This window comes from Melanaphis sacchari, unplaced genomic scaffold, assembly GCF_002803265.2.
Source record: "Melanaphis sacchari strain LSU unplaced genomic scaffold, SCAv2.0 Contig34_pilon_pilon, whole genome shotgun sequence".
NCBI classification, from domain to species: Eukaryota; Metazoa; Arthropoda; class Insecta; order Hemiptera; family Aphididae; genus Melanaphis; species Melanaphis sacchari.
Genome location: NW_020271213.1, coordinates 209,218 through 230,970, shown reverse-complemented (window position 1 = coordinate 230,970; position 21,753 = coordinate 209,218). Strand labels below are relative to the sequence as shown.

At 21.9% G+C, this 21,753-nt stretch overlaps 2 protein-coding genes across 2 annotated transcripts; one reads left to right on the top strand and one right to left on the bottom strand.

Moving 5' to 3' along the window:
- Positions 1–56: 56 nt before the first annotated feature.
- On the top strand, positions 57–14,304 carry LOC112596816 (serine/threonine-protein kinase D1). The gene is made up of 17 exons (XM_025342623.1): positions 57–211; positions 3,770–3,932; positions 5,083–5,221; positions 5,318–5,458; positions 5,738–5,901; positions 5,987–6,236; positions 7,488–7,636; positions 7,720–7,784; positions 7,871–7,997; positions 8,063–8,198; positions 8,266–8,448; positions 10,574–10,693; positions 10,782–11,050; positions 11,977–12,160; positions 12,230–12,412; positions 12,515–12,600; positions 14,062–14,304. Exons 2-17 carry the CDS (start codon positions 3,807–3,809, stop codon positions 14,185–14,187), a joined length of 2,448 nt encoding a protein of 815 aa, XP_025198408.1. The 5' UTR covers positions 57–211; positions 3,770–3,806; the 3' UTR covers positions 14,188–14,304.
- Positions 14,305–16,546: 2,242 nt separating this feature from the next.
- LOC112596784 (WD repeat-containing protein 13-like) lies at positions 16,547–21,533 on the bottom strand. Its single transcript, XM_025342581.1, has 10 exons — positions 21,065–21,533; positions 19,840–19,895; positions 19,645–19,764; positions 19,033–19,203; positions 18,822–18,975; positions 17,564–17,730; positions 17,355–17,498; positions 17,098–17,282; positions 16,907–17,034; positions 16,547–16,830 (listed from the first exon to the last, which is right to left on the bottom strand). Exons 1-10 carry the CDS (start codon positions 21,135–21,137, stop codon positions 16,628–16,630), a joined length of 1,401 nt encoding a protein of 466 aa, XP_025198366.1. The 5' UTR covers positions 21,138–21,533; the 3' UTR covers positions 16,547–16,627.
- Between the last annotated feature and the right edge of the window lie 220 nt (positions 21,534–21,753).

Sequence of the window (21,753 nt, the reverse complement as noted above, 5' to 3'; positions counted from 1 at the left end):
ATAGAAGATAAAAAGACCAAGTGATAAGATGATACTTGTTCTTATCATTTGTTTCGATTGAAATTGATTCATACTTGGGTGAAAGTTGTCCTTAATACTTCTTTAGCTCTATAAGAAATATGGCGAAACGAGTAAAATACATTTTACGTTGTAATTATTGTGTTCGTGAATAATCGTTTTGAGACCGTACATTAAGATTGTTGCTATCCAGGTACGTTAATTTTAAGAACCAGAATTAAATAAGTATTCTTTTTTTGGTTTTTGAATTTTGCTCAAATTGAAAATGGACACATAGATACCTATCTAATCGTTATTGATTTTATTGGTTTAAATATATTAAGTACTGGCTATTTATTTTTCCTTGTATAGTCAATATGCAACAGAAGCTATAAAACGTATTAGTCATAATTTTTTATTAATTTATTTATTATCTTATTCAAATGTAACTTTTAAGAAATATTGTTACTGTTAACAAATCTATGCATTTAGAATTTCAATTTTTTTTGTTTTTATTTTAGTACAATTAATTCACCATTTTTTTGACAGCAAATTAATGTTTATACCTACTAAATTACTTTTAGTATTTTAATTAAAATAAACACTAGTCAGTAGGTCAAATATTAATTAAATTAAAAAGATTTGTAAAGCTATATTAAAACGTTTCAAAATAAACTAAGGATAACAGATGTCCTTACTTAAAAATGTGTGTAACATGTACCTAATTTAATTGAAAAATATTAGGTTAGTAAATATCTATCCTTTGGCAATTAAATAATTAAGGATTTATGTTATTTCTTAAAAAATTCATATAAGTGATATTATATTATTATGTATTATATATACCTATTTAAATAATATTGCTATTTATCTCATGAAAGAGCCACCTAACCAGGTTGGCTATATATTTGAATCAATTTTATTAATTTAGGATATCAGTTATCAACTAAATAGCTTCTGAAATAAAAATAGTATTCATAATAAAAACCTTTTTTTTTATTAAAATTGACTTAAATTTATAATTATAGGCAATTCAAAAGAGAAAGACTTAACTATTAGACAATTTATTATTTGATTGACAACAGCTAAATAATTGATACCTATTAAATATTAATACAATTTATAAAAGTATTGTCTACATTATTATATATCTACATATCATAAATATATTCAGAAAAATGGAAAAGCTGTAAATAGTGTCTACTCAATTGTAAATTTATTGATAAACGAATGTCACAAATTAATTTATGTGAAATAGTATCTAATTGGTCTTTATTAAAATTTTAGATATTAATATCTGAAATTAAAAATTGTACTGAAAAATAATTATTTTAAATATCTGTCAAATATTAAATAAAAATTAAATATTTTAAATAAGTACTTCTTAATTATAATCTAAAAACTTGAAGTTCATTGTTTGAAATTTTATTTTAATCTTTAGTTGTTAGGGTAATTTGCTTTTTAATTTAGGTGCTTATAATTACAGTGAAAATCTACTATAATAACATCGGCTATTACATTAGCATTGATAAAGCAAAATATGTTAGTCCCAAATATTTTCCTACTATTTTAATGTTAAAGTATACAGTTATAAATTATAATGATTAAACTATAACGACAATACTGATTTAACAGCTACATTATTATGGCTTAATAATATAATTATTATTGTTTTGTGATAGTGTATAATGTTCATAATTTATCATTTATCCAATTGGTATAATTTTATTATGTAGTTAATAACAATTTAAATAATACAATTGATGTATCACTTTTTTATTTTTTTTATTTTAAGATTAAGTTACTCAGTTTGTTGGCCAAAATATAAAGAGAAATATATGTTAAAATAAAATGCAATTTGTTTTATTTGATTTTTATAAGCCCATTTCTTATTGTTATTGCACATACTTGATGTTGATAACTGTTTTTTTTTTTTTTTATTGTTTATCACCTAATATTCATTATGATAAACGTAAATGTATAAAGTTATAATCAAATAAATGTTGATGTAACCAAAATATTAGTTTATATTTTTTCAAAACTAGTAAATTTTATTATAATATAGAGCGATTAATTTATTTAACAACAATTATCATTTTAAATTTTGTTATTGTTTTTATAAAATATTTTTTTACATAATTTCTAGTTTAAATAAAACAACGTTTTTTTACCATTATAATTTTTAATTTTATATTCTAAAGCAGAATATTTTTTGATGTATTTTGACACATTAAAAAAAATCGAAATTTAGAAGATTAGTTCATGGGTTATAAGTGTTTAAATTTAAAGTAAGTGAAGTAGTAGACCAACATTTTGTGGGGTACTCCCATACTTCATTAATCCACTCACCTAAACTTTAAGTATTTATAACATCTAAAAAAATATATTTTTAAAAGATTATTTTATTTTGAAATAATGAGTGTTGTTTAATAAAAAAATACTCTGTATAATAAAATATATTAGTTTTGAAAAAGTTGAAACTAAATTTTGGTTACATTAATATTTATTTTAATCACATTTATGTATCATTATGAAAGTTATAATGATAATTATAATAATAAAAAACTAGTAATCAATATCTAATTTATATTATATAGAATAACAAAAACAAATTGTTTTATAAAAATCATATAATCTGATTGTTTTTATATTTTTACAAATTTTTTTCTTAATAATTTATAAACAAATTAATTAAAAAAATATTAAAAATATTAGTATTTTTTAAATTTTATTTTATTTTAATTGAAAGTTACGTAAAAAAATATTTTAAAACATATTTATATGTTTTTAAATTATAAGTGTTGTTTGATAAACAAATCACCCAATATATCTTTATGTTAAATTGTTCTAGTCCTTTTAAATTGTTATAATCAATCTCCACTGTATTTTAAAAATTTATTTTATAGTTCTATTATTCTTTTATGCAACTATATTATTATATAGTAAAAACTATTTTTAACACAATTAATTAGTTTAAGTGTTATGTTTTATTTTAAGTATTTGTAGATTTTGATTTATTTAAATGTATTGACAGTCTAAGAAATTTTTAATCATTTTATTGCTTTATTTTGGGGCCAATAAATTAAGTATTAATAGTTAAATAACTTTTATACCAAAATATTCCTTTATATTTTATCAAAATGATTTAAGTATTTCTTTGTTTTTTTTTTTACTATGTTAGCATTTATACAATCAACATTAGTTACAATAAGGAAACAAATCATAGTTATCCAAAAAAAATTTTGTTATTAAAATAATTAAATTAAATACCTATGTAAGCATATTTTATAAATAATATTTAACTGTTAAATTAATATCAGCAAATGCTATTAAAAATATAAATTTCCCTTGGTATAGTTAAAGTTTTTTTTTTTTCAAATCATACTGGTTAAGTTCTGTCCTAATGTAGTGTTTTTTTATAGTTTTACAAATTAAGTTTGAATAACATATATTTTAACCTATTTAATCTATGAGTGAATAATAAGTTACTAGCAATAAATAATACCCAATCAACAATAAGAATGGATAATATATTTCCATATATGAGGCAATAAAATAATTTTTGTTAATTATCCTTGAATTTTTATTTAGTATGCTTCATTATTAATAACACTACATATTATTTATGATAGAAGTAAAAAATTATTGATGTTTAAAATGGAGAATAAATAATAATAATTATACAATATTGAATTTATTAATTATATTTAATTATTGTTATTTGCCAGTTTAAATAAATTAAATTATATTTGATACATCCAATTTCTTTCAGTTTTAATGTTTGAACAATTTAATAAACATTCAGCAACATGGAAGAAAAAGATGTAACATTCATATTGCAACTTGGGTTGATTCGTGACTCAGTAACATTAAATGCATCTTCTTTTACTTTAAGAACTTTAAAAGAAGCAGCATGTGATTTTGTAAATATAAAAGTAAGTAGTAACAATTGTTTTTTTTAAATATAAAATAAACAGTTTATCATAGCACTTCATAATATTAAATGATTTTAATATACAACAATTAGAAAACATTTTTGAATAGTATTACATGTGTAACACTATTTATTTGAAATTGTATTAAAATTAATTAGAATTTAGAAATCTATAATATTTTTTAAAATTTATTTTCGTTTCTTCTTCTAAATTTTTTTTTCATGACTACCGAGTTGATTATTCTAGAACCTATGACTTAGATCTCAAATAGTATTACAAGTATTAGTTTTTCATTGTAAATAGATTCTAAATTGTGTTTTTATTTATTTGTAATGTTAAACAATAATTATATTATAAATTCTGAGCGCAATCGTATTTGTTTTATAATTATGCAATTTTTATTTTTAACAAAACATCAGAGCAATTAAAAAAACTTAAAGCTTTTGATGTAGCAGAGTAGCACTAATAGTACTATTGATGTTTTACCAAAGATTATTATGTAAGTGGGTAATTTTAAGATTTTAACACGTTAACCACCATATGATCGCTGGCGGTCATTTGTAATTCTCAAATTTTATTCATTTGTGACTGCCGGCGCCCATAGTTCATCATTACTACTATGCCACATGTCCGCCAGCAACAATAAATTAATTTAGTTTTATATTATTAACTTTTCTATGGCGCTACAATAACGCACCAAAATAAGGACCGTGGTGTAGCAGGAATTATTACAATTTTTTTGATATAGATACCTATAATATATATATTTTATTTATTTTTCAATTTTTTTTAAATATTTAGTGTATACAAATTTGGAAAACATTGAAAAATATATTTAGCGTATAAGAAATACTTATTGAATGACCACCTGCGGTTATATGGCGGTTAACGTGTTAATGTAGTTATTTAGAATTTTGTAAAACATATAAAGACATGAAATTTTTTATAAAATGTTTATGGTTTTTTAAAATGAATTAATCGTTCAAAATTATTTATCAATTCTATAATATTATCAAACTATTATAATTCACCTAATTCCTTTTTCTCAATTTTTATAAATTATAAACATTAAAATTAAGATCCCCTTAATGATTATAAATGTAAATAATGTTGATCTATTTAAATATTTTGATTTGTTACTCATTCATAGTGTCCTGATCATAGCCTTACTCGATTAGCTGAAAGAATTTTACTGTTCCGCCATAATTATTCATGTGATCAAATTCTTGTACCTGTAAACAATGTTATTGATATAAGTGATGAAACCATAATTGAAATAATTCTATCAGGTAAATATAGTTTAATTATTGTTCTATTTTTATTTATTGGTATAGTTTAGTATTTATGTTCCTATATTAATTAATATTTATTTAAATTATTTTTAGGTCAACCATTATCTGAGGAATATGAAAGCTCAGTAATTAAACCACATTCTTTAACAGTGCATTCATATAAAACTCCGACATTTTGTGATTATTGTGGTCAAATGTTATTTGGAATAGTACGCCAAGGTTTAAAATGTTCAGGTATTTAATATGTAAAAATAGTTTCATATAATAGAACCAACTCATACAATTATTGGAGCAAATAATAAAAAAATTATGATTTATCAAGTTTCTGCTCTATAATTGTACACATATATATTAGGCTCCGTATTTGTATACAGGTTTTCTACTATTTAGAGGTTTTAAGCTTTTTTTTTTATATATATCTTTGGCAGGGAACTTTAAGCGTCCACTATTAAAAGGGTTTACATAAACATATTCATATATCTATATTTTGATATTTGTTATTATTGTTAACAGGTTGTAATTTAAATTACCATAAAAGATGTGTTGTTAAACTGCTCAATGATTGTGGAGGTGGTAGCAGACATAAAAATAGACATAAATCAAGTTCTTCTAATTTGAGTGTTTCAACTCGTAGTCCATCGAATGTTTCATTGACATCTGCAGTATCAGATGAATCAGTATGTTAAACTTATAAGTTTAAATAATTTTATAATTACTCTTAAATTCTTCTGTTATAATATTTAATTACTTAATCATATTTAGGGAATTAGTGGAAATTTGCTGAATGTACCAATGAAGAGCAAAAGCCGATCACCCTCTCCTGTTAAAATACCACACACATTTGTTATACATTCATATACTAGACCTACAATATGTCAACATTGTAAAAAATTGCTTAAAGGAATTTATAAACAAGGAGTGCAGTGCAAAGATTGCCATTATAATGTGCATAAAAAGTGTATGGATGATGTGCCAAAAGATTGCATTAGTGATTATCCAATTGATTTAAATGGTTAGTAGTAACTAGTATTTTTTGATATTTAATTAACAATTATTAGTACACACTTTAAGCATTTTTTACACTTAACATTTCTATTGGTTAATGTCTAAAGAAGTAAAAACCAAAAATTCAAGTTTAGGTTTTATTTAAAATTGATTACAGTTCTAAAATAAAAATAAAAACTATAAGAAACATATGGTAAATATTATAGGTATTAGTAAGATTGAAAAAAAAAAAAAAGAAATATTATTAAAAGCAATAAATTATAGTTCAACATGGACAAATCTTGAATTTTATAAATATTATAAAACTCCAACTACCAAATACATTAATTTGATAGCTCATATTTTTGAATAATGAAATACCCTTTTGAATCAATGTATAATATTTTTTTCAATTAGTAGCAATTTTATTACAATTTTCAAAATTTTAATATATAAAATTATAAACATTTTTTCATAAACTTATTTTTGTATAATTATCTTTATATTCATTTATCCAATTCTTTTTAATAATTTGAGTAATTTAAAAACATTTTTTGTTTTTAGCAAAAATTGATAAATTGTTAATTTAAAAAAAATATGACTATACCTTGACAGCATGATCCAATATTGTTAAATAACTGTAGAACCTATATGAATGAGTATTACTTATTCAAAATTTGTTATGTAAAGAGAATTATGCTCTAGATATATTTTATTCTTTTTTTCACAACTTTTAAAAATGTTATTAATATTTGTTAACTTATTGCATTTAACATGACACTGTTATTAATTTAAATTTTACTATTTAATTTGTCATCTATTACAAAAATAAGAAAAGTGTTATTCCTTGCTTAAATTAAAGCCATTAAAATAATTTTAGGTTTTAATTGACTTAGATAATTATTTATTAGAAAATATAAGCAAATATTTGTATAAATTTAATAGAAAGATAATTGATACACATAAAATAATTTGAATAATGAGAATATTTTTGTTATTTATGACTCATACTTTATTTTTAATGATATCAAAAATATTATAACTTACTTATCAAGATATCATTAACATTTTTTAAAATTAATCTTAGTGTAATACATTTTAGCTTATCACTATTTTGATATAATTAATAAAATTAATTGGATCAGTAAAAATTATATTATATAGTATTCACTTATTTATTTTAAATATTATTTACTTTATTTCTGATTAAGTGAAATACATTTTTATTTATATTTTTCATTTCTATTATTGTTTTAAAAATATAACATTAATTATTTAGAAAGTGGTGTAGGCAGTGAATCCGAGCATGAAGGGTCTGGCAGTAAAGGTGAAGACGATAGTGATGGTGAAAATAATACACCATCACCTCCTTATGTTGTTCCACCAATGGTAACTAATTCTCAGAATGGACAAAGTTCTTGTAATTTGGTAAGAGAAATATATTATTTCAAAAAATAATTTCTGTTATAAAAATAGATATATTTATTCAGTTTGAATTATTATTGTCTTAGGAGACTGTAGGACATTTTACAGATAATATAAATCATACTCCTCAAGATGATTTAAATTATGTTGGGTAAAGTATAAACTTTATTTTTCTTATTAATATAAATTAATAAAGTTAATATTGTTATAAATATAAATTCAATTTTATTTTATCAGTTCTACATCTAGTAATAATATTCCATTGATGCGAATTGTTCAATCTATCAAACATACTAAAAGACGATGTGGTTCAAAAGTTATCAAAGAGGGTTGGTTAGTTCATTTTACTAACAAAGACAAACAGGTATATGTTTCCTAATTAGTTTAATTAAATATAATATTTATATAACCATGTATCATTTTTTCCAGAGAAAAAGTCATTATTGGAGATTGGATTCGAAAGCTATTACACTATTTGTTAATGACAAAACATCAAAATATTACAAAGAAATTCCTTTGTCTGAAATACTTTACATTGATAGTGCAATTGTTCCTCGAGCTCCTGGTAATATACTAATATATTAAATAAACTATTATTTATATATTATTTTTTATGAAAATAATTGTTTCAGGTCCAATGCATTGTTTTGAACTTAAAACTACTAACCTTGAATATTATGTTGGCGGTGAAGAACAAAACTTATCTGGAGGGACAAATGTTGAAAATAATTGTAGTGATGCTTGGACCAAGGGAGAAAAAGACTGGGAGAATATAATTCAACAGGCACTTATGCCTGTACCATCCAATTCTACAAGTTAGTAGTCTTATAATTATCCAGGGCTGTTCGCTAAGCTATTTGCCAACTTTTTGCTCAATCCTAATAATTTTTTCCCTAATTAACAATAACTCTAAGAACTGTAAAATTAATTAAAATTAATATTTTTTTACTCTTTTAATTGTACTGCCGTTGTACAATATCTTAACTTGTTTATAGTTGAGTGACTACCCCAAAAGTATCATTTATTTATAAAACTACTTAGCTTGTGTTCTCATATCATTATGTTTGTGTGTTTTGTGTTACATGTTATAGTAATTATAAACAATAATAACATAATAAGTTGCACTTGTTTAAATTAAATCAATAAAATAAATTGTATATTATTTAGAAGTAATTTACTCAAATCATGTTATATTTTAACAACACTTTTACTTTTAACACCATATTATAACACTGTTGGTATGCCACTGTATTTTTACACAAATGCATGAATGGTGCTTAAATGAAAATATCATTAAATCAACTTTATATTACCACCTATTATTATCCTCCCCATTTTTTTTTTAAACCAATTATCACTTATATATTATAATTGATGATGCATAAGTCTTAAATATCTTATACTAAAAATAGAATGGTAAAAAATCTTACCAAAAATAATGATTTGGCACAATATTTTCCTTATCAATTAGCTTACATAGCATAATAGTTTTTAAACCACTTAATATATTTTATCAATCTTGTTACTCATGATAATTAACATACAATACTTAAGAGTAGTTACATTTATAACATATGGTGAATTTACAATTAACCTCATTGTTAACTTATATTTTCTCGGTAAAAAATTAATTTAAGTTACTTAAATAATGAAAATTAATTTTCATGATTATTACCATATTAAATATATATTTGTGATATCATTAATTATTATGTATAACAAAGCCACTGAAAAATGGGATGGTCCTGAGAGGCCTAAAGAAGAAGAATAAAATCCCTAGCATTGTTCATGTAAAATATACTGTTTTTTAGCTGATGGTAGCAATTTGTGTTTTTCTCCTTTCCCTTAAAAAATTTGAAAATTGTATAAAATTTCACACTAATTCTGTGGGATAGGCAGTTAAAAAGTGTTTACCGAACTGCCTGTATTATATGGGCTTTCAAACTGCACGTCACCAGTTTACGTATTACTAAATATGGTAAAATTATTAAATAAGTTTTTATTAATTAATTTTATTTAAAAGAAAAAAAAGTGTTAACTTTTGTGTGAGGAGGATTAACTTTTAGCCACTCGCCACTGGATACTCTACTGCTTTATGTATATACATTATATTATGGAATATTTATATTCAAAATAACAACCTTACTATTTAAAAGTTTAAATAAAAGTTAATTTTTTAATACTCTTTGTTTATATTAATATTTCTATAATTGTTATGTATTTAGTGATTAATATGTTTGTCAAATAAGCATGGTTTTTATTTTTTCATCATCATTCAGCTTCTTAATTTACCTTTTTTTTTTAAAGTTAATTTATATTGAGATAAACACATACATGCATTTAATTCAATTTTTATTGAAATATACTCAATACTTTAAATAAAGGCTTTTTTTATATATATTTATAAAAGAAGTTTTATCATGTCATCGTTATGTATTTAAAATTTAATTAATTGTGCAAACAATTATAAATTAAAGATATCTGAAAATACCATGTTTAATTAAACATAAACTAAAATGTATTATCATTTTTTTCTAGCAAAAAAAAAAAAAAAAATTATATAGTATCTCAAATAGAACACAACATCCAAAAAATTATCTGTGTGCTGCTTGATGAAAATTTATTTTGGACTTGTAAGTTAAATTTGTGTTTGAATAACAAAAGTATTTATTTTATATAGGTTTTCAAGTTGTTATTTTAAAATATAATCAATATTAATGTTGTTTTAAATATTTACAATTACAAATAAAATTTAACACACACACAAACATAATATTGAAACATTTGCTAGTAGATGTATAATAGATAATAAATCAAACATATTTATAATAGTTAAACTTCATTATTTTTATAAATGTGTTCCAAAATTACAATCATTAAATAAACATTTGTGGGATTTGTTATTTAAATTGAACTTCTAAATAATATGTATATATATAGTGTCACGTTCAGTTAATGAGACTAATGAGCAACAACCAAGTGTCACAGATATGAGTCAATTGTATCAAATATTTCCTGACGAAGTGTTGGGTTCTGGTCAATTTGGTATTGTATATGGAGGTATGTCATTGAAATTTTTTAAAAAAAATACATTGTTTGTTTAATTTAATTTAAAGATATTTTGATGTATTTCATTGAATTATTTCAGGTAAACATAGAAAATCAGGTAAAACTGTTGCAATTAAAGTAATAGATAAATTAAGATTTCCTACTAAACAAGAAGCTGCTTTAAAAAATGAAGTAGCCATTCTTGGAAAATTAGAACATCCTGGTGTGGTGAATCTTGATTGTATGTTTGAGACAACAGAGCGTATTTTTGTAGTCATGGAAAAATTGAGAGGAGATATGTTAGAAATGATATTATCCAGTGAACGCAGACGATTATCAGAACGTATTACCAAGTTTTTGATTACTCAAGTGAGTAAAATTATTAAATAAATGCATCTTATTATTATTTAAATAGTGATTGTTTAAAGAAAACAATATTCAGATAACTTCTAGTAAAAATAATAAATTATGTATTCTTTCAAAAATTATAATATACTGAGTGTTTCACGATAGACTGACAATTGCAATAACTTTTGTTCTATTGAACATTTTCAACTTTTTTTTTTTTTTTTAATTCTCAATTGTTGTCTGTGTTACATTTAAAATATTTTAAGATTTTTTTTTTTAAATCTATATGCAAAATTAAAAAATTAAAAATTTTTTATTTAATAATTTATATTTAAAAAAAATCATGATAGCTATTTTGTAAATCTGGTTTTTAAAAAAATATTGGTGTCAAAAACTTTTTCTAAAGTTAGAGTCAATAATTTTTTAACAATTTTTGAAGTTTGCTTAAATTCAAATTTATTTCTTGTTTATCAGGGATACAGCGATTAATAATTATTTAGAAAATTTATTTGAAATAAATAATATAAAATTGTGCAAACTTCAAAAAATTGTAGAAAATAAACGGTTAAATATTTTTCATTTTTTTAAAAATCATATCAACAAAATAGCTTTTTTGATGTTTTTAAATATCAAATAGAAAATTTTTTAATTTCTCAATTTTATATACAAAATTAAAAAAAAAAAATCAAAAAATTAATTTAAATGTAGTGCAGATGATAATTGATAATTAAAATAAAAAGTTGAAAATATTCAATAGAACAAAAGTAACCGTAAAACATTCTATATAAATTCTTAATTTTTGCTACACATTATACATGATAGTTTTTTTTGTTTCTAAATAAAACAATAATCTTATTAAAAAAAAAGTTACAAACATTAATTAATTAAAATAAAAATATTCTATGTTAAATTAATTGAAGATTGATGCAATTTTTATATTTTTTCAGATATTAATAGCACTAAAACATTTACATAGCAAAAACATTGTTCATTGTGATCTAAAACCAGAAAACGTACTTCTTAGTTCAAATTCTGATTTTCCACAAGTCAAGTTATGTGATTTTGGATTTGCTCGAATAATTGGTGAAAAATCGTTTCGTCGATCAGTAGTTGGAACTCCTGCTTATCTTGGTTAGTATATTTATTTTTACTAAAAGTTTTAATTTGTAATTTTTTTATGTATGAATAATATGATTTCAGCACCCGAAGTTTTACGAAATAAAGGATATAATAGATCTTTAGATATGTGGAGTGTTGGAGTTATCGTTTATGTAAGTCTAAGCGGAACGTTTCCTTTTAATGAAGATGAAGATATTAACGATCAAATACAAAATGCTGCTTTTATGTATCCAAGAAATCCGTGGAAAGAAATTTCACATGATGGTATTTATAACTCATAATTTAGTAAAATTGTATATTTATATTAAATAATTTTATTATGTTTTATCTATATTAATATATCTAAAATCTATGTTTATTTTTCAGCTATTGATCTTATAACTAATTTGTTACAAGTAAAGCAAAGAAAACGATTTACTGTTGATAAATCGTTAGCACACGTGTGGTTACAGGTAAAAAATTAGCATTATATATACATATATTTTTTTTTTTGCAAATACTTTCATAATACATTTAACATAATAATTTTTTGCAAAATATTACAATTCCTAAGTGATTTAATTGCAAAAATTATTTTTATTTATATACACTTTATTACATGTATATTTATTACTAGACTTTTAAAATTTGCATGTTGTTTTTGAATAGTTAGATAAAAATTATATTTAGCATAAAAGCATATGTTTTGGCTTATTAGTACCAAGGCACTATGTTTGCATAAAGCATATTTCCATATTATATAGTTTTTTAAAGTTTTCTTTATTAACAAAAAAAAAGAAAGTTCTTAAAAATGTAATTAAAAATTTTAAAACTTACATTTTACTAGAGTTATATAAATATCATAACATCTACTCTCCATGTGATAAATTTTACTCTCTTCACTATTGATGTCAATTTTTATGTATATATTTATTATTTTACTGTTTTTATGTAATTGTATGGCTTTGATTTGGAAATGATAAAATATAACTATTCAAAAAAAGAATTATTAAGAACATAAATAATTAAAATTATTTGAATTTAGTCGACATTTTAATTTCTGATTGGATGATTTTATAATGGTATATAATTTTGTATGTATGTACACTATATTTTGAAAAAAAAACGTTTCAATCTCCAACTTCAAGAGTAGTTTCTGGTCAAAAATTGGATTAAGTTAATACTTCCAAGAGGTTAAAAATAAATATTTAAGCTTTTACATTTTAGATTGTAATTTGAAAAGTATTTGTCGTAGAAATTCCATTGTTACTTTAATGTTGACAAGAAACTTTAGGCCCAGTCAAGAAACTTAAAAAATGTACTTAAGATCCGATATTAATTGTTTTTTTTAACTATATAAAAATGTTAAAAATTGTTAGTAAGATTTTAAGATAAGTATAATATGTTGATATTAATACAAAAATTCACTTAATAATGATACCATTAAATTAAAATTTTAAATGTCCATTACAGTGACTTTTGACACCAACTGTATTGCAGAGTAATGTTCATTTTCTCATTTTCGTTTATTTTAGTACACATATTTTTGTAAATTTTTTATACAATGCTTTATTTTAATGAAAAATAAAGGTTGTGGTATATATATTACCACATATTTGGTAATATTGTGGCAATTATATGTATTTTTTTAGACCTAGAAAATCCTAAGCATGTATTATTTATTTTATTTCAATTAAAAGAATATAATAGTCAGAAGTTAAAATTTCTTTGATTATATTATTTGTATAAATAAATTACTTTAATATCAAAAACTTAAAAAAACAATCTTTTAAGAAAACCATAATAATAGCTTCAGTATTGAAATTTTCAATTAAAATTGTTGATATAGCCATACTATCCTTATTTATAGTGCTATTATTTGTCAAATTAATATGATTTTTAATTTACACACTTTTTATTATTTATTTTTTCAGGATTATCAAACGTGGTGTGATTTAAGAGAACTTGAAAAGTCAACAGGAAATGGTACTCGATTTTTAACTCATGAATCTGATGATGCCCGTTGGGAAACATTTCAAAGGCATTCTAGGTTTTTATGAAAATATTCAGTTTATATATAAGATTTAATCTAAACATTCCTTTAATTTGAAATATATCTCTTTTTAATTCATTTAATTTTACTTGAGAATAAAAAATAATATGCAATAGATGTTTTATAAAATAAGGCATATATTTCATATGTTTTCAATAGCTTTTATTATATATTATTATTGTTAAATACATTTTTGGTTAGCTGCCAAAAAAATATTATTTTTTGAGAAACTTGCTTAATTTTTATCTTAAAACTTAATTTTAGTATTTAATTATTGATATTCAGTATTGTCAATAATATTTTTATTCTAAATTCATAGAAACAGGTTTATTATTATAATTAACAAAACCTCTTGTTTTATATTTATAATATTTAGTATTATATGCATAAGTTTTTTTATACTTTTTATTCAATTACTATGTTTTAGTTATATATTTGTTAAACCATGTATAAAACATTAAAGTATTATTCTATTATTAATAATAATTTTCTTAAATTCTGACAGCTAATAATTTTAATAAAATGTTGGTGCTTTAATGTAATGCCAAATTTGTAATAATTAGTTATTACTAATTATTGAGTTAGTTTATTTTAATCAAGACTTAATGAAATGCTAAACATGTCAATTTAAATTAATAAATTAATAAATGCTTGATTTCTAATAAATTAGAATAAAAATGTTGTGTTTTATATACTTATTTCAACTTCAGTAATTAATATTTTAATTTGAATTGTCAATTCGTTAATCTTGTAAAATATTTATAGTGTTTTTACTTAGGTCTATGATAATATTATAGTCTTAAATTGACCATATAAAGTAATTATTTTATGAAGTTTTATCATTTTTTTTCTTTCGTTTAATTTGAATCCATTTGAGGTATTTAATCTTTTCTCAAAGTAAAATACAATTAAACAAACCACAATTTCACTATGATCATTTATTCTTGATACTACTTAATATTAATTTTAATATTTGAAAAATGAAAAAATTATGTTAGAAGTTTAAAATATTTAGGATAGTGATATTTTTGTAAATAATTAAACTATCTATATTATATTATAATTAACTAGACTTGAAATTTCATCTTCTGTATGAAAAACATATTATTAATATATATATATATATATTTTTTTTTAATTTTTGAAATTTATATATTTTCAAAAGTTAGTTTTTTTCTTAAATTGAGTTAAAGGCTCTTTTAGATTGTAAAAGATTTAAAATTTTAATTACTTTTTGAACTGGTTTTTTCTTCTATTAAAAACATTAAAAAGACTTAATGTATTGATACTTATTTATTACTTTTATAATATGTTAATAGATTTTTCAGTCTGGTAAATTGTTCACGCTTATGTTTTACATTTATTAAAATATTATATTTGTATTTTTAAAATTCAAATATAATGTGACATGATATTATAATTTTAATTATTAAAAATATGTAGTCAAAATAAATTTTATATTTAATGAATAGAAAAAAGAGAACTCAAGTATGTAGTAAGTACAATTCATACCAAAATATTTAAATGAAATATTATCCTTTTATATATTATATTGGTATTAAAAGTATATATATATTGCTTTAAATAAAATTACTTAAAAATAAATATTACAAAATGCCCACTTCTACATTAAACTGCTTAGGCATTATGAAATTTATGTGACTTTCCTCTATTTTATATTAAAATTGATTTCTTGAGCAAAATTATATATTTCAATATTCATTAAATAGTATGTTCCTAATAATATAATTACTATCTTATTAAATTAAAATAGTAAATACTCTCATATATTCAATGATTATTATTAGTATTTATCTGCCATTAATATATTGTATCTCAAACAATGTATTAAAATTACTGCCACATGATACTGGTTGGTCATAAAAATAAGTTTATGTTTCAATTAATTAAGAAAAATATGTATGAATAATTAATATATATATTGAGGTTTAATGTTTTTAGTATTTTAATTTTTAGAACTATATTTTATATAATCAAAAATAATTATGTATAGATGAATAGAGTGAAGAGTGCTTTAAGTAGTTTTTGCTATGAAAGGATACTATTAAGATGACTAGGTAAATTTTATAAATCAGTGAAATACTAGACATATTATATAGATAATGAATCGAAATATTGTGTTTTAACAATAAAATAAAACATAAGTTGATTGTAGTGCAGAGATGGTAATGCTAAGATGAATGTGTGGAATGACAGGAAAGATAAAATACGAAATGACAAAATTAAGAGAATAGGTTAAGATGATTACTTTTGTTATTAAAGGTGACTCGGAGACTATTAAGAGTGGCTATAGATATTAATACAAAAGGAAAGAGGTATAAGAAGATTGAAGAAAAGAACAAGAGTTATATTTTATAAAAATACTATTATTATTAATTATAAATTTTTTCATACTGTTAAATTAGTATATAATATGCACAAAAAGATTACAATGACTGTTGTTGCTTTTGACATTGTCGAGACCAGATTATAATTATCCCTTGTACATCACTTGTTGCTAATATAGTCTCGTCATAGTTAAATGTAACGCCTAAAGTCACACAAGCATGCCCTTGTAATTTATTAACTGCATAATTAGATTCTCTTTCTACATCTACAAAATAAACGCAAGAATCTTCACTGCTTGTAACTATAAAATTAAAATATAAAATTAATTTATAATTACACATTTCTGACTAATATTATAATTTATAACTAACACATACCAACACAAGCACCTTGTCTAAATGACATAATAGGACAAAATGTTGAACGTAATAAGTTATTACTAAGAGCATGATGAACCAAAAACTTCTTTTTTAAATATAACGAGCCACCGTCATTTTCAGAAACCCTATAACATAATTGCAATATTAATCTTTAATAATTTAATCCAAATTAATTTTATAAAACTAACTTGTAAAGACATAATATATTGTTTGCACAATTTGCTAACAACATTGGATCTCTGGCTTCTCGGCTAATCCATGATCTCCAGCTCAAGCAAGTAATTGCACCACGATTTGGTGATGTTAAAATTCGATGACATTTAGTAAGAATACTACTATCACTGCTATTTAATTTGAGAGACACAATTTCACTCTATATGTAAATTATATAAATATTATTAATTTACTTAATTAATCAGTTATATACTAAAATGAATATTATTACCTTGTCATTTCCAACCCATATTATTTGTCCACTATTATTAACTGCAAGAGATAAAATTTGACCTCCAATTTTATGCTTTCCGCCTTTCGGGTACATACCCGTTGATACATTTAATACACACACAAAACCAGCCTTGTTACCAGTCTATAATTATAAATTAAATTATATTACATAATTCATATCAAATAATAAATATATAAATACCATACAATGAGAATATTGTTGTTGATAGGATTAAATAAACAGACCAAAACAGAAGAATAAAAAGGATCACTGACACATCTAAGACAACAATGTCGAATTGCATCCCAAAAGCAAATAGTTGCATCAATAGAACAACTAGCAATTAATTCATCTGAAGCAGACCAATCACAACCTAAAATATATCACTTTTATTACTGATTTATATTGAAAATATTTGTTATTAGAAATTGTTAAAAATATACTATTTATATTAGGTTTAATATCAACAAATAATGTAATATTCATTACATTTCTTGATTTTTGCTTCTGGTTATGTTAAGTCCAATTAAAGGTACTTAAAAGTTTTCATTCTATCAAATTTCATTTGTAGTACTATAAATCCATTTTTAAAAAAATCTATATTTAACAATATTATGAACATTGTTTTAATTTCATTATTAAGTTCTTATTTTTATTTTATTTTTGTTTGATACCATTTTGTCACTTTTTTAGTTTGCTCTTGTCTCTGCTATTATAATGTCATTTATAAGTGTTAATATTAATGTATTCATTTGTTGTTTTTTTAAATTTTTATCTAGTTTAAAACCAACCTTTTTTCATAACTCCAACAAAGAAAACTTTGGATTTATATTTGTCTTATTTTTTGGTATCATAAAATAGTATAGTTATTAGATCATGGATGTATATGACTAGGCATATTTTTTTTAGAGTAATTAGAATTATAATAAAATTTGACTTAAATTTTATTTATTAAGATTAGATTTAAAATCTACATATATTTATTTTGCATAGTGATTATTTTTAGGTTTAGTAGAATATTATTTTAATTTTCAAATTAGGAATAGTTAATAATGTTCCATTTTGTAATTATTACTTTTATTATTTATGAGAACGATTAAAGATAATAAAATCATTTCAGTGAATTTATATTTGAGACATATACACAGCCCAGAAGATTGTACCGATGAGTATGTACCTCACTATTTAGGTATAATGTTTAAAATACGTTACACTTCATATTTTTTACATTTTAATTTATTGAAAATTGTATGTATTTATTTATGTAATTTTAATGAATACAATAAATTATTTTGAATTTAAAGTGATATTTACTTTTTATTTGTGAAAAAATAATCAATAGTCATTAATCATATTTAACGCATTTAAAGGCATATTAAAACATTTTCAAAAGCGTATTTTAAAAAATGTATGATCTTTAGTTCAAAGTTCTAATAATAATAAAAGCATAATATAATGTTTTACCAGTTACTGGGCCTGTATGACATTTTAGTATAGCTTTTACGCATGGTGGTGAAGTCAAAACATCACAAATACTAAGAGTTCCATCATTTGATGCACAACACAATTTTGATTTATCATTATTAGCAAACTTCAACATTGTTACTGCATCTGAATGCTAAATTCGAAAAACAAATAAGCAACAAAATTAAAAATATAAAAGTAAGATATGTACCTGATCATAAATATGATGAACATTATTGAATGCATAATTTTCTTCCATGGTACTATTTCCAACAATAGCTTTGGAAGCTTGAGCATGAGTGGTTGGAATAGGTGATGATAAAAAATCATACTTTCGAGGTAATAAATCTATTTCTAATTGCTTGTCTTTATTTAAACTAATCTGTTAAAAGTAAAAACTATGTAATAATTTAAATAGTTAATTAATTGAAATGGATACTATACATTAATGCATCCCAAACTTATTCACTAAGAGACTACTTAAAGATACAAATATTACATTGGTATTATAATTTAATTTTTAAAAATAATATTATCTTTTTACTACATTTAGTTATTTTAAATTATTATTTAAATATATCAAGATTAGTTTTCTAACCTCTTCAGGTTTATTTGCAGACTACATTTTAGAAAACACTTCAATAAATTATGAGTTTCATATAAACTAAACTCTAAAAATGCCCCATTTGTCTGTAACTTCTAATTTATAAAAGTGCATGGTGACATTGAATTGAATTCTTTTACTGCCTCTAGGTACTACATTACACTTCATTATGAAAACAATTAATTATGTATATATATATATGTGTGTGTGTGTATTTACCAAACTAGTACTTTGGCTACAAGCACTGTTAGACTGCATATCAACATTAACATTATATCTGTTTTGTAAAATTGCTGATCTAATACGTAAATACCTTCTTCTCATACCTGGAATCATATCCTAAAAAAGAAAACCAAAAATAAATATCTACTTAAACTGAGTACTAAAATCTATACTGTGAATATTAAAACTTACATCTTGTTTAGATTTTTCTCTGAGAAGTTGACTTCTCCTTCTAATGTAAAGTGTTCCTTAAAAAAAATAAAAAAAAATAGATACACCAAAATGAAAAATATTTTAATTATTCCTTACTTGATAAAATTAATCAATTATAATATTTTTATCTAAAATAAATTAAAAATTTAAGGTTTAACTAATAACTTGCAAGTATTTAAAAGCAATAGTGATCGAATACTTTTGTTATTATTTTTGAATAATATTTTTCTATGATTTAAATAATGGTAACATAGCTACTATATTTTGTAATAAAATTTAAAAATAAATTGTTAGTGAACATTTTTTTGCTTAAATAAGAAACATTCAGGTTACAGTCATAGTAAAAGAATCAAATTTACTCAAAGTAACTTAGTGATTTTATGCCTATACCATTGTTGGTTTTTAATTATTAGATGATATTATAGTAAAACAATTTTGCACAAAAAAGAACCACTAATGATTTAATTGTATTTAAAGAACCAAATTTATACAGTCTAATTATTATATGAATTGCATAGCGGCAGTTTTACTTTAATTATTAATAATATGAAAATGTATTTATGTTAAATAATCATAAAAATGAGTTTTAAAAGAGTAAGATTTAAATGACCTTTTTGTATAAATAATATAAATAAAATAAAAACACTACAACACAGTAAATATTATCTTTTGTACGTTGAACAAATTTAGTTTTTTTTTTTTTTTTAGTTTTTATTAAGAAATACACAATATGTACTATTTAGCACAATATGAGTATGTGATGACTGAAAAAAAATGTATTGAATATTAAAAATAAGAAATCACCCATTAGTGACACTTGATTAAATTTAATTTCTAAAATATAATTAAAGCACAAGTGGTTTTTTTTTTGGCATAAAATTAGTTAACAATAACATAATCTCATAATAATAAACTAACCATGTTAGTTAAAGACATGAAATCATTTTTAAGTACTTTTGAATTATTTAATATTTAAATAAACTTTAAATAACATTTTTTTCTAAACAATATTTTAATATTCTATATTATTCCTTAAAAAAAGGGAAAGTGTTGTTCTCATAATTATATAAATAATATATGAAGTTATAATACATAAATAATATTTATTAATACTAAATTTAATGCTAGAACTTAAAAGTGAACTAATCTTATTTGATTTCATTACACCTTTTTTATTTTTATTTAATTGCAATACTAAACTTACTAAAGTTTGGGTGGTTTGAAGTTCTATAGGCGTTAAATTTGGAATCCAAAACAAAAGCTTGTTGTTGCCACATTTTGTTAACATAATCTTAATCCAAATCACTTGAATAACAATCTATTTAATCATAGTGGAGCATATAAGGTTCGACTATGTAGAAATTGAGATTCAGATTAAGATGAATAATACAATTATTTTTCTACTACTGAGTAGTCATGATGAAATGAAGTACTATTTGATTAAATTTTTCATAAAGATTGAAATCCAGTCAATTTCTAAGTCTATATTAAAAACACCTATAACACCATAGGGCGTTCTTTTTTGTAGAGAACAAGAATTGTAAAGGTAAATAATTAGTCAATAAAGCAATCCGCCATTAATCCATGGGGCATGGACTGTTTTAAGTAAAACATGAAACTAACAAATTACATATATTCTATATAAATATATTATTTAATAATTTCATGCTAAATTTAAGCATATTTTCGAAAAAACTAAATAATAATTACCTAATTAATAATTAAATTAATATTTAATAGCATATTCTAATTTCTAATGTATTATAGTATTACACTGTTATCTACGCAACGATCGCGTTGTCATTGTAGTGACAAGACGTTTATTTGGAATCAGCTGTAATGATTTATGATAACATGTCGTTATCGATATTTATTATTTTCGTTTGTGAGTTC